The sequence below is a fragment of the Psammomys obesus genome, unplaced genomic scaffold (genome assembly GCF_907164565.1).
Source record: "Psammomys obesus unplaced genomic scaffold, mPsaObe1.curated_primary_1811, whole genome shotgun sequence".
Taxonomy (NCBI): domain Eukaryota; kingdom Metazoa; phylum Chordata; class Mammalia; order Rodentia; family Muridae; genus Psammomys; species Psammomys obesus.
This window is the reverse complement of record NW_026590707.1, coordinates 4,950-17,938: the sequence shown is the minus strand read 5'-3', so window position 1 is coordinate 17,938 and position 12,989 is coordinate 4,950. Positions and strand designations below refer to the sequence as shown.

Here is a 12,989-nt window from a genome sequence, read left to right as displayed (position 1 = left end):
TATGTATGTATGTATGTATGTATGTATGTATGTATGTATGTATGTATGTATGTATGTTTTCAGAGCAGAGGTGCTGTATATCCAGAAGTGTTTAAACTGGGGCTGTAGCTTGGTGGTAGAGCCCTTGCCTAGCATACAGGAAGCCCTGGGCTCAATTTTCTTAACTACCAAAAATAAAGAACCAAACAATATTATCAGAGTATTCTAAGAACTTTTCTATCATCAGTGTTTTCTTTCTTTTTTTTTTTTTAAAGATTTATTTATTTATTATATATAAAATGTTCTGCCTGCATTTGTGCTTGCAGGCCAGAAGAGGGCACCAGATCTTATTTGCTGTTAACCTCTGAGCCATCTCTCCAGTTCTCCAGTATTTTTTTTTTAATTGCTTTCTTAGATAGATAGATACATAGATACATAGATACATAGATAGATACATAGATAGATAGATAACATTAGGCTGGGTGGTGATGTTAGCTGCAGAGGTGCAGGCTTTTAATCTCAGTGCTTGGGAAGGAGAGGCAGGTGGCTCTTTGTGACGTTGAGGCCAGCGTGATCAACAGAGTGAGTTCTAGGACAGCCATGGCTACACAGAGAAATCCTGTCTCAAAAAGAAAAAAGAACTAACATTTAAAAAATTTTAGACACAGTGGTGCATGCCTATAATCCCAGCACTCAGGGAGACAGAGGCAGGCAGATTTCTGTGAGTTCAAGGCCAGGTTCTTGAAAAACATTGTCTCACTGTATCTCTATCTGCCCTATAACTGTCTTTGTAGACCATGCTGGCCTGGAACTCAGAGGTCCACCTGCCTCTGCCTCCTGAGTGCTGGAATTAAAGGTGTGCGCCACCACAACTGGCTTTTCTTTTTTCTTTCCTTTTTTTTTTAACATTTATTTATCTATCTATCTATCTCTTTATTCATTCATTCATTCATTCATTTATTTGTGCGGTGTTCTGTGTGCATGCACACCAGAAGAGGGCACCAGATCTCATAGATGGTTATGAGCCACGTTGTGGTTGCTGGGAATTGAACTCACGACCTCTGGAAGAGCAGATGGTGCTCTTAACCCCTGATCCATCTCTCCAGCCCCCACAACTGGCTGTTTATTTATTTAGGGCACATATTTGTAACAGCATGAGTGTAAAAATCAGAGAACATTTGTGGGTGTCTATTCTGTCCTTATAGATTCTGGGGAATCAAAATAATAATATTCTGGGGATTTAAAATAGACAGCTTATTATAATAAGTGCAGGGTTTTTCTTTTTTAATGAAACTGTTCAAGTCTTTAGTTAACAAGACCATTAGATGCTTTTATGTGATGAATAATACTGTCTTTTATTAATATGGTTTGGGGCCATTGTCTCTAAACATTTAAAGTGAGAAATTAATCAAATGCTGCTTCTCATCGAAGTGTTTTTCCCTTGCAGGTTTTTCCTCAAAGTTTCAGAACTGTTTGACAAAACAAGAGTAAGTACCAAGCTTGAGAGAGCTGCTGCATAGAACTCTACTTTTGTTACAGCGTTGTGGTGGCCTTTAAGCAGTGAGGCAGAAGAGGTCGCTCCTAAGTCCTCAGGCATGTAGATAGTTCAGAGTGTCCACTGTGCTGAGTCACACTAACAATCCCGGCACTTTGGAAGCTGAGGCAGGGGGATTTTGAATTCAAGACCAAACTGGACTACTATATAAAAATTTAAAAAAAAGAAGAAGAAGGTGTTAGGATCAGTGAGGTAGCTCAAGGGCTAGAGACCTTTCCTGTCATGACCTGACTTTGACCCTTGGAGCCCACCGGATGGAAGAGAACCAACTTCTAAAGGCTGACCTTCGACCTTCCACACTAGCACTGTAGCACATGTGGTTCCATTTCACCACATTTTGCTCCCACTGGAATGAATGTGAGTGTTCAAGTTGCTCTGTGAGCTTGCTCACACTGGTGGGTTTTTCACCTGTGTTTTAGCTACTTGGTAAGCATGCCTTTTAAGAAAAAATAGACAGTTTGCACAGTAATTTCACGTTTGTTTTTGAGTCAGGGTCTAACCCAGGCTAGGCTTGAACTCTGTGTAGTTAAGGATAACCTCGGAATACTGATAATCCTGTCTGTACCTCTCAAGTGCTGGGATTACATGTGTGCACCACCACACCTGACCTAGTTTCAGGTACATAGAAAAGTACATAGAGTAGTAGAAAATGTAATATAAGCCTTATCGAAGTTCCCTGGAAATGACCGTCTCTATGTGGCTTATAACTCTTTTATTCCAGATGTTCAAGTTTATCTGTGTTGTGTCTTTGTATGCATCTCGATTCTTTTTTCAAGGTTGGGAATTATTTTTTAATGTAGCTAGTACTAAAATAAGAAAAGAAAAGCCAGGCAGTGGTGGTGTACACCTTTAATCATAGCATGAGGGAGGCAGGATATCTAACTTCAAGGCCAGCCTGGTCTACAAAGAGTTCCAGGACAGCCAGGACTATACAGAGAAAGGAAACCCTGTCTCAAAAAAAGAAAGAAAGGAAAGGAAAAAATAGAGCCAGTAATATTGTTCCTCCCAGTGTCACCAAATACATGTTTCTTCTATTGCTTTCTGAATACTTAAGTGACTTTTGGGGAATGATGTAAGTCAGGAGACACATTAGGTCCTTACTGCATTTAGCATATATAAAACATCTCTTAGACTGGACATGTTGGGGCACATGTTCAAGGCCAGCCAGGGCTGCACAGTGAGACACTTTCTCAAGAAAAGAAAATAAATAATGTGTCTTGGCCTGGGCCTGACAGTACATAAGCTTAATTCCAACCCTTGGGAACAGCAGCAGTAGGGTCCTAAGTGAAGGGCTCCCTGGGCTCTGTGAGACCCTGTCTCAGGGAGAGAACTGGGAGGGGCTGGTGAGGGGGCTTAGCAGGTAAAAGGATTTCTGAGATCTCTGGTACCCATGGAATGTTGAAAGCAGGGAACCAACTGACAAAAGTTGTCCTCTGACCTCCATACATGTCATAGCATGTGCATCCACATCCACATGCATACATACACACTCATATATACACACAACAATAATAAGTTTTTTAAAAACTACCCCCTCCACATTATCTGAGCCAGATATGATGGAACAGACCTGTTACATGAGCTCAGGCCATCCTAGGCTACATAGTGAGACATGTTCTTAAAAACCACATTACCAGCCCGGCAAAGTGTTGCACACCTATAATCCCAGCACTTAGGAAGGCAGAGGCAGGTGGATCTCTGAGTTTAAGGCCAGCCTGATCTACAATGTGAGTCCAGGACAGCCAGGGCTACACAGAGAAACCCTATCTTCAAAACAAACAAAACCCTTCAGAATCTTAAAAACAACTGGCATTATTTTTATCCTCATCTCTTTTTTGGGGGGGTGGGAGTAGCTTTTAGCGACAGGGTTGAAATCTCTGTGTAGCCCTGGCTAACTTACTCTGTAGATTAAACTCTCAGAGGTCCACCCACCTCTGTCTCCTGAATGCTGGGATTAAAGGTGTGTACCACCCCACCAGCCCTGGATTACTGTCAAAGAGCTGTTTACCTTCCCTTTCCATCTCCTCTCGATGCCTTCGTCTGCGGATGGCACCTACCAGTTGCCATTGCAGTAAACTATAATAGTGGAGCTAAAACTGGTAGGAAAGCCAAGGTTTCAAATGAAGAATTTTCTCATGAACTCATTATGCTTGATTTTTCTGTTAATTTCTTCATGGAATTATAAAAGACACCCAGAAAAAGCTGAGTGGGGTTTGTAGTTCTTTAAGGTTACAGGTGGTTTAATGCCCAGGGCCCCTTTTTCAGAAAATAGAAGCTCGGGTGTCTGCTGACGAGGACCTCAAGCTCTCCGACCTGTTAAAGTACTACTTGAGGGAGTCTCAAGCAGCTAAGGTAACTTGTCATTTCTTCAGAGATTATTGGAGGGAGGCTGTGAAGAGTTGGTTTATGGGGATACTAATCTGTATTTTCAAGCTGTGTGCACTGTTCTCTCAGGGCTGGGATCCAGCACTTGGTAAGACTGGCATGGGCTGTATAGTGAGACCCTGTCGCAAGAAAATAAATAAATTTTATATAAAAGTACCTTTCCTGGAGCTAGGCATGGTATCACACACTTTTAATCCCAGGACTCAGGAGGCAGAGGCAGGTGGATCTCAGCGAGTTGGACTCAGCCTGGTCTAGAGTAAGTTCCAGGACAGCCAGGTATACACAGAGAAACCGTCTAAAAAAAAAAAAAAAACAAAAAAAGTAAAATGCCCAACTAAGGTTTCTGTATCTACTTGTTTCTGATTTGTTCCAAATGAGTGTTTGGCTGAGGTGAGAACACTATTAAACAGAAGTATCTTATATTTTAAGGTGACTCGCACATTTTCTGCTGTGTATAAAAGACTTAGTTACCAAACAAAAACAAAATAAAACAAATCTTAAGACAGACGTATAAGAAGCACTGAGAATGCTGTAATTTCCAAATAATTCGTGGTTTGTGAATACATTAGCAAGAACAGTGCTCTTTGGGGTTTTCTGGGGTACAGATAGGCACCTTCTGCCTTGAACCTGATTCTTGCATTTGGACTGCCACTTAGCCACGCCTCCAGCCTGGTTACTCCCTTCTGAAGGCTCTGTTATAGAATGTGCTTGAGACAGGTAACTTTTTAAAACACAGTTTTAAAAGTAAATCCAGCTGGTGCTCGCTTCAGCAGCATGTGTACTAAAGTTGGAATGTGCAGAGAGCACCAGGACCCCAGTGGAAGAATGCTGCAGCTCTGTGAATCCTTTTTGGGTGTTGAGGTGGAGTGGCAGGGTTTTACTGTATGGCCCTGGCTGGCCTCCAGCTCACAGAGATCTGGCTACCTCTGCCTCCTCAGTGCTCAAAATAACAGTGAGCACCATGCGAGGATCAGCATTTACCTTTTAATAAATATTATGGCATTTTAATGTTCTTGGTTGTTTTTGTTTTGTGTTTTGAAAGCAGAAATCAGTTGAGTATGGTAGCTCTCATCTTTAGTCTCAGCACTGGGAAGGCAGAGGCAGGCCAGGCCAGACAGAGATGTCTCACAGAAAGAAAAAGGCGGTGGTGGGCGTTACATCAGGTCTGTTGTTGGGCAGCCTTGGAAAGTGGAGACTGAGGGTCAGGAGTTCAAAGTCATCTTCAGCCTTGTAGTGGGTTTGAAGCCATCCTGGACTACTTGAGATCCTGTCCAGATTGGGTAAATATATGGAGATAGAAAGCTGGCAGTTAGTGTGGGATTTCTTACTGAACGGTAAATACTGTCTAAAATTGAGTCAGATGCTTGTTCAGCTTTGTGCACATGGTACAAGCCCCGAGTTCTATATTTTAAATGAATAAGTCGTAAAGTATGTGACTTGCTCCAATTAAGCTATTATTTATTAAAAACCTTGAGGGACTGGGAGCATAATTAATGGTGAAGTTTGAGGCCTGGTTAACGCCCCAGAACAAAGTATTTAGAAGCTCCGGCACTGCTGCTGGTGGGGTTGCATCTAACTCCGGGAAGGGCACAGCACAATCTGAACCCTGTTTCGCAGGACCTCCTCTACAGAAGGTCTAGGTCACTGGTGGACTATGAAAATGCCAATAAAGCGCTGGACAAGGCAAGAGCAAAAAACAAAGATGTTCTACAGGCTGAAACTTCCCAACAGCTGTGCTGTCAGAAGTTTGAAAAAATATCTGAGTCTGCAAAACAAGGTACCATTGACACGCCTGGAAGGGTGTGCTTTATGATGGAGTCATTCTAATTGTGTTGTAAATAAAATGATCTTGGGATAAATATTGTTATTGCTAGCCCTGTAATTATGTAGTGGTATTATTTAACCTGCTATCACAATTAACTAAAACACAGAGACCTGTTAGATTTTATAATTCCCTTAAAACACCTTGGGCTGGGCAGATAATTCCATCTACATTGTATCAGTAACCTCACCATCCATCTCCCAGCCCCCATCTAATGCCATCTACCTTAATCCTGGGCTATCCTCCATCCATAATCTTATAAATACTTGCTTTTATTCTTCATGTGGGCCTTTCCACACCATTATTGGAGTCCTTCCTCTCAGCCCACGTGGTTCTTTCTCCATGCTAACCCATCATGGGATCCTCTTTCCTCCTCTCTTCACATCCTTTTCCCCGTGATTCTCTTGAACTCAAAGCCCTGGAACCTTAGGCTACCCTATTCTGCCCTGCCCAGGTTTTAGGCCTTTAATCAACCCATTGGGTATAATGTCTGAGGCAGGTTGCCACAAGTATAGGTGTATCCAGGCAGTAACCAGATCTTGAGGGCCAGTAATTAGCATCAAAATACAAGCATCAGACCAATCCCCAACATAATTGTTTTGTTTGTGTTTACAGAACTGATAGATTTTAAGACCCGAAGAGTTGCTGCATTCAGAAAAAATTTAGTGGAACTCGCAGAACTAGAGCTGAAGCATGCAAAGGTAGTGCCATTAAATACTTAATCATTTCAATTTTAAATCTAGTCAGCTAAATAGTAGACGCTAATTTTTTGATCAATCTCCTTCAGGAGCTTGACACAACTGTCCTTGGTTTATTTGGATGTTTTCTTTTACACTTGTGTGCCTGTACACACGTGGGTTCGTGTGGAGGTCAGAGGGACACCCTTTTTGGTTTTACTGCTCCTCTTGTACAATTTCCAGATAGAACTGAGGGCTCAATTTTAGGCAGCAAGTGCTCTTACTTGATTGGCCCTCTCACTGGTCCTTATTTGGGATTTTTTTGTTTTCACTACTAGAATTGTGTATAGGCATCTGTGCAAGCTAGTGCATTGTCACGGAGCTACCTTCCCATGCTGCGGGAATGGGAATTGGGTTGTTTATTTGTTGTTGTTGAAGCAGCTGCTCATCTATGGGCTCTGCTAAAGCTCAGTAGGTAGACCAGCTGGCCTTGAACTCAGTGATCTTCTTGCCTCAGCCTCTACTTGGGAGGTTGTTCTGGCCTGCACATATGTATACAGAAAATAATGTTAAAAAAATACTGCCTGTTGTTTGCCAGTTGTGGTAGTGCATGAAGGTGTTACTTTATGTTTCTTAAACCTTTCCCTCCCTTCTTTACCCAAATCCTTTCCAACACACCAACAGCAGGTAGGAGAGAAAGAAGGTTAGTAGAGAGAGGGAGTAGTTTTCCTTAGCTACTTCCTGGGACTTAGGGTCATCAGTTCCTTGGAACAAGTCCAATCCTCTCTTCAGGAGGCCACGCTGCATCCACAGCAGCTGGAACTGCAGGAGGAAGCAGCAGCCGCCGTCTTCCGCTTCGGAGCCCCCATTTCTCTCTCTGCGCTGTGGCCTTCATTCCCTGTGAGAGTCCTCAGAATCAAACTGTCTGCAGCTGGCAGAGAGCCCCTCAGAGCTGGCAGGAGGCAAATGTTGCTGCTGTGGACAGTCTGAGTCAGCCCCACATCCCACACCTGGGACCAAAACAAAACTGAGTTTACATATCATAAACCAAACTTCCACAAGTGCTTACTTGCAGGATACACTTGAAGAGGCAAAGGCAGGGTCACAAGTTCAAGGCCAGCCTACAGTTAAGAACACTTGCTACTCTTCTGGTGGACTCAAGTTTGCTTCTCAGCACCTGCATCAGGTGGCTCATAACCATCCTAGCTCCACATCCAGGAGATAAGACATCGTTTTTATTTCCAAAAGTACCTGAACGTATGTGGTATACACACACAAAAATGAAATCAGTCATCAACATTCCTTTCAGTGAGTGAATGGATGAATTGTAGTGTGTTCATACACCGGATATTATTTGGTGGTAAGCAAATTAAAACAAAAAACAAAAAAACAAGCAAGTCCTAGTAGAGCATGAAAAGTGTTTTTTGTTTTGTTTTGTTTTGTTTTGTTTTGTTTTGTTTTGTTTTCTCTCCAGACAGGGTTTTTTAATGTAGCCTTGACTATTCTGGAAGTAGCTGTGTAGACCAGGCTGGCCTCGAATTCACAGAGATCTGCCGGTCTCTCCCTCCAGAGTGATGGCATTAAAGATGTGTAACACTGCTGCCCAGCAAGATCATTTTTTTCATTACTTATTTTTCTTGCAGATATGTTGGTATCTGCCTACAAGTATGGCTGTGTGGGATCCTCTAGAACTGGAGTTACAGTTTTGAGCTGCCATGTGGGTGCTGGGAATTGAACCCAGGTCCTCTGGAAGAGCAGTTAGTGCTCTCAATCACTGAGCCATCTCTCCAGGCCTGATGATTATCTTTTAAACTCCATCAGTGTGTGCTGGAGAGTTGCTCAGCAGGCTAAGAGCACTTGTTCTTGTAGAGGGCATGGGTGTGGTTCCCAGCTACACACATGGTGGTTTGCAACTCAGTTCCAGGGTATCACATGCCCCTCCTGGCACTTGCAGGTACCAGGCATGCATGTAGTACACATACATACATGCATACAAAAACAAATATACCTAAAATAAATCTAAGAGGGCTGGAGAGATGGCTCAGAGGTTAAGAGCAGTGGGTGCTCTTCCAAAAGTCCTGAGTTCAATTCCCAGCAACCACATGGTGGCAATCATCTGTAATGAGGTCTGGTGACCTCTTCTGGTGTGCAGGTGTACATGTAGGCAGAACACTGTGTACATAATCAATAAGTAAATCTTTAAAAAAATTAATCTAAGAAATCCTTTAATCCATGCCTGGTTCTTGTTTGAATATACAGTTATTATGATGGCTGACGAATGTTGGTCTCCATTTTCCTTTTCTGTGATCAACTCCAGAACTTTGCATATGCTAGGGAAGTAATCAGCACTCTCTGCCTTTGAGACAAAAATCTCTCAAAGCTCACTCTGTAACCCAGGCTTGGTTTAAACTCATGGCAATCCTTCTGTCCTGAGTTCTGGGGTTACTAGAGTCTGTTCCTATGCACAGCTCTATCTGTGTGTGTTGTGTGGTTTGAATAAGAACCACATTGCCAGTCGGTGGTACACTCCGTTAATCCCAGCGCTCAGGAGGAGAAACGGGCTGATCTCTGAATTTGAGTTGGCTGGTCTACACTACAGAGTGAGTTCCAGGACAGCCAGGGCTACACAGAGAAGCCCTGTATTGAAAAACCAAAACTAAAGATAAAAAAAGAATGCCCTCCATAGGCTCATATATTTGAATGCATAGCCACCAGAGAGTGGAACTCTTTGATAGGACTGGAAGGATTAGGAGCTGTGGCCTTGACACTGGAGGTGGGCTTGACATTTCAAAAGCTCAAGCCACCCCCAGGCTGTCCCTGGACCTGTGGATGAGGATGTGAAGGTCTCAGAAACTGTCCGCTGCCATGCTCCTCACCATGATCGCAGACTGCCCTCTGAAACTGTAAACCAGCCCCCCCCACCCCCCTTAAATGCTGCTTTTGTAAGAGGTGCCCTGAGCAGGGCATGGTGGCACATGCCTTTAGTCCCAACACTTGGGAGGCAGAGACAGGCGGAGCTCTGTGAGTTCCAGGACAGCCTGCTCTACAGAGCAAGTTCCAGGACAGCCCAGGGCCATCCTGAGAAACCGTGTCTTGAAAAATCAAAAAGAAAACAAGAGTTGCCTTGGTTATGGTGTCTCCTCACAGAACTAGAACTGCAAAAAAGACATGAGACATGGTGCAATAAGGATAAACTTCCCATTGGGTGTAGAGGCTTATGCCAGTAACCGTGGCCCTTGGGACTGTGAGGCAGGAGATTATGAGGCCATGCTGTGCTACATAAGAAAACCCTGCCATTTAAACCTGAGGAGTAGAGAGTGGGAGGCAGGGAAGGAGGGTGAAAGAGCATTTGCTTCACAAGCCTGATGACCCTAGTTCAGCGCCTGGAACCCAGAATAAAAGCTGAACGTGGAGGGAGCATCTGTAACCCCAGATGGGGGTCAGCTGGGTCTCTGCTGCTATGAGGAAGCACCATGGCGATGGCGGCTCTTGCGGAGGAGCACGGTCAAGTGGGGCTGTGCCCAGGTTCAGAGGTTTATTTAACAAGTCCACTATCCTTACAGCGGGAAGCATGCTGGCATGCAGAGACGTGGCTCTGGAGAGGTAACTGAGAGTTCTACCTCTGGATTGGCAGGCAGCAGGAAAAGAACTAGCCATCGGGCCTGGCTTGGGCATTTGGAACCCCAAAGCCCACCCTCAGTAACATACTTTCTCCAGCAAGGCCTCACGTCCTAATGCCACTCCCTAAGTAATCAAATATGAGTCTGCTGGGGCCATTCTTATTCAGACCACCCCAGAGGGTGTAAGGGAGTTGAGATAGGATGTCTCTCTGTAGCCTTGGCTGTTCTGGAATTCACAGAGACCCACCTGCCTCTGCCTCTGCCTCTGCCTCCCAAATGCAGGGATTAGAGGTGTGAGCCACCAGGCCCTGCTCACCTAACATCTTTCTTAAGATCTTTTTTTTGTAAGGATTTATTTACTTATTATTTATACAGTGTCCTGCCTGCATGTATGCCTGCAGGCCAGAAGAGGGCATGAAATCTCATTACAGATGGTTGTGAGCCACCATGTGACTGATGGGAATTGAACTCTGAGCCATCTCTCCAACTCATCTCCTAAGCTTTGAAGCTGGTTCAAGTGTTCTACAAATGGCTACCTGCATGGCAATTCTGTAGAATAGATCTGCATACAGTGCCAGCATTTTTATTTTAAAAATAATTAGTTTAGAAGCTGGAGGGATGGCTCTGTGGTTAAGAATACTGGCTGCTCTTTCAGAGGACCCAGTTCAGTTCCCACCCCTCACAGGGCAGCTCACAACTGTCTGTAACTCCAGTTCTAGAGGATCTGACAACCTCACACCTATGCACATAAAACTAAATACATTATTTAAAAAACCTGCCGGCCACACAACCAGAAATCAGGTTCACTAGTTAACCTTGGACACAGAAGTCTTATTCGACCCTTATCAAACGTGTCCAGCATGTGGAGAGATGAGAGCACTGGCCGCTCCTGAGAGAACCAGAGTTCTTCAGTTCCAGCAGGCACTTGGTGACTAACCTGCCAATGATTCCAGTTCCGGGGATTCTGATGTCCTATCTAGTAGGTGGCAGGCACAGAGGCAAAGCACACAAAAAAAAATTTTTTTAATTGTTTTTTAAGGGGCTGGAGAGATGGCTCAGAGATTAACAGCACTGGCTGCTCTTCCAAAGGTCCTGAGTTTGAGAGACCAAAAGATTAAAAATTGGCTTTTAAGGCCTGAACTAGGTGGGTGGAGAAGTCCAGTAATGCCCTGAGGGGAAGGACCGCCTTACTGCATTCTTTCCCCACCCACTACAGATACAGTTGCTAGGAAACTGACCTTCCTGTAGCCAATCAATTCAAAATGTAGCATTTTGACCAATAGATGCTTGCCAGGCAGGAATCGCCCCTGCCTAGGGCATGCTGGGAGGGACCAGAATCTTTAAATCACCCAACTAACCTGAGCACAGCCCTCAGCAGTTGGGTGTGGGCCCAGGCTGTAGCTTGTAATTTGTAATAAAAAGAACCTCATGTATTTACAATGGAGTCTGTTTATTCCTGGTCTTTTGGGGTTCGTGAACTGGGCAGAACAAGTTCAGTTTCGCGAAACCACATGGTGCCTCACAACCTTGTATAATGAGATCTGGTGCTCTCTTGTGTGCAGGTGTACATGCAGACAGGACACTGTATATGTAATAAATCTTAAATTTTTAAGTCAGACCATCTAAACCATTGATCCTGGTCTAGGTCGAAATCTGTTTAGTGAACAAGTTGGTGCTTTGTGTCTTTAAACTGTGAGAGAAATGCTTCTGGACTTCTGGCATCTGAATACTGTTTCTCTTTTCCTTGCTTGTGTGGGGCCCCTCAGGGCAGCAGGCAGGCACATGGTGTGCCCAGACTTACACAGCAAATAACAGTTAAAAAAAATTACAAACGACGACTCTATCAAGCTGTCAGGACTAAAGAGACTGATGATTGACTGTGTTTCCGACTCTAGGGCAATCTCCAGCTGCTGCAGAACTGCCTTGCTGTTTTAAACGGGGACACATAGGCCCCGCTCGCCTTCTGTCGAAAAGGGCTGCCTTCAAATCTGGTTTGCTTTCCTGATGACATCCGGCATCTAAGCTCACTGGGAACAGCAGAAACCGCGGGCCGAAGCATTGCTCTCCTTCTGAGAGACAGTGGAGCGGCGGGGCTCAGCGGCCCCGCGCCTGACCTTCCAAGAAGCCCAAAGTTCAACCCTCTCTCTCCTCTAAGTAGCCTGTCTTAACTGCGTTTGTTCCTACCTGGCGATTTTCTGGCTGCCGGCCTTATTTACTAGGAACCACTTGTCCAGTTTGAACCTTCTCAGAGTATGTTGTTCACACAAGATAAAGGTTGCCTTTCTGGATTGTTTTTCTTCTTTTTTAAGCGCCCTGTGTTCTTTCATGTATCCGTGTAAAGCATCTTAGTAGACTTACTTTGAATTAATGAACGTAGACGTTTCGGGTCAGAGTTTGTGTAAGCTTTATAAGTGTGCTCTCTGAAGAGAAGCAGATGCGTTAGGATGTTTGCCTTAAACTTGTGGACTAAACCGATATTGTAACCGCCCAGGGACGCCAGGGGCGTTTTAACTCCGCGCTCCCTGTATCACTCTGGAATCCGGGGTAGCGATAATAAATCTACTCCAGTATTACGCTTTACAGTGCAGGTCTGCTCTGTTCTTCGCCCTTCCCGCTGTCTCCTGAGATGGCCACTTGAACCGCGTGCACAGAACGTGTTCCCGCAGAGCGGCCTGCTCTTGTGCGCTGCACTGTGGGGGAGCTGGACAGGGGCATCGTAGCTCCCGGGATCCCGTCCCCAGCTCAGCCCGTCAACCCTGAGACGTTTGTCCACCCAGCCAGCGTCTTTCTAAACCACGGAGCTCTGGCCGGGTCAGCCCGGACCGGGTTCCTAGTTGGTTCACATTTCTCCACACCATCCTGGAGACTGCGGTCCGGTCCGCCTGGCGGGCAGTTGCCATGGCCCCCACCCAGCCTCCCCCGGGGCCTGTTCCCTCGCCTCGTCCGTGGGC

The 12,989-nt window shown here is 44.8% G+C and overlaps 1 protein-coding gene across 1 annotated transcript in view; it reads left to right on the top strand.

The window, feature by feature from the left end:
* Positions 1–12,620, top strand: part of Snx6 (sorting nexin 6) — a 47,731-nt gene extending 35,111 nt beyond the window's left edge. Inside the window, exons 10-14 of the mRNA XM_055608694.1 lie at positions 1,427–1,466; positions 3,800–3,886; positions 5,537–5,696; positions 6,357–6,442; positions 11,934–12,620. Of these exons, the coding sequence (XP_055464669.1) occupies positions 1,427–1,466; positions 3,800–3,886; positions 5,537–5,696; positions 6,357–6,442; positions 11,934–11,987 (427 nt within the window). The 3' untranslated portion in view covers positions 11,988–12,620. The remainder of the gene's footprint in view (positions 1–1,426; positions 1,467–3,799; positions 3,887–5,536; positions 5,697–6,356; positions 6,443–11,933) is intronic.
* The last annotated feature ends 369 nt before the right edge of the window (positions 12,621–12,989 follow it).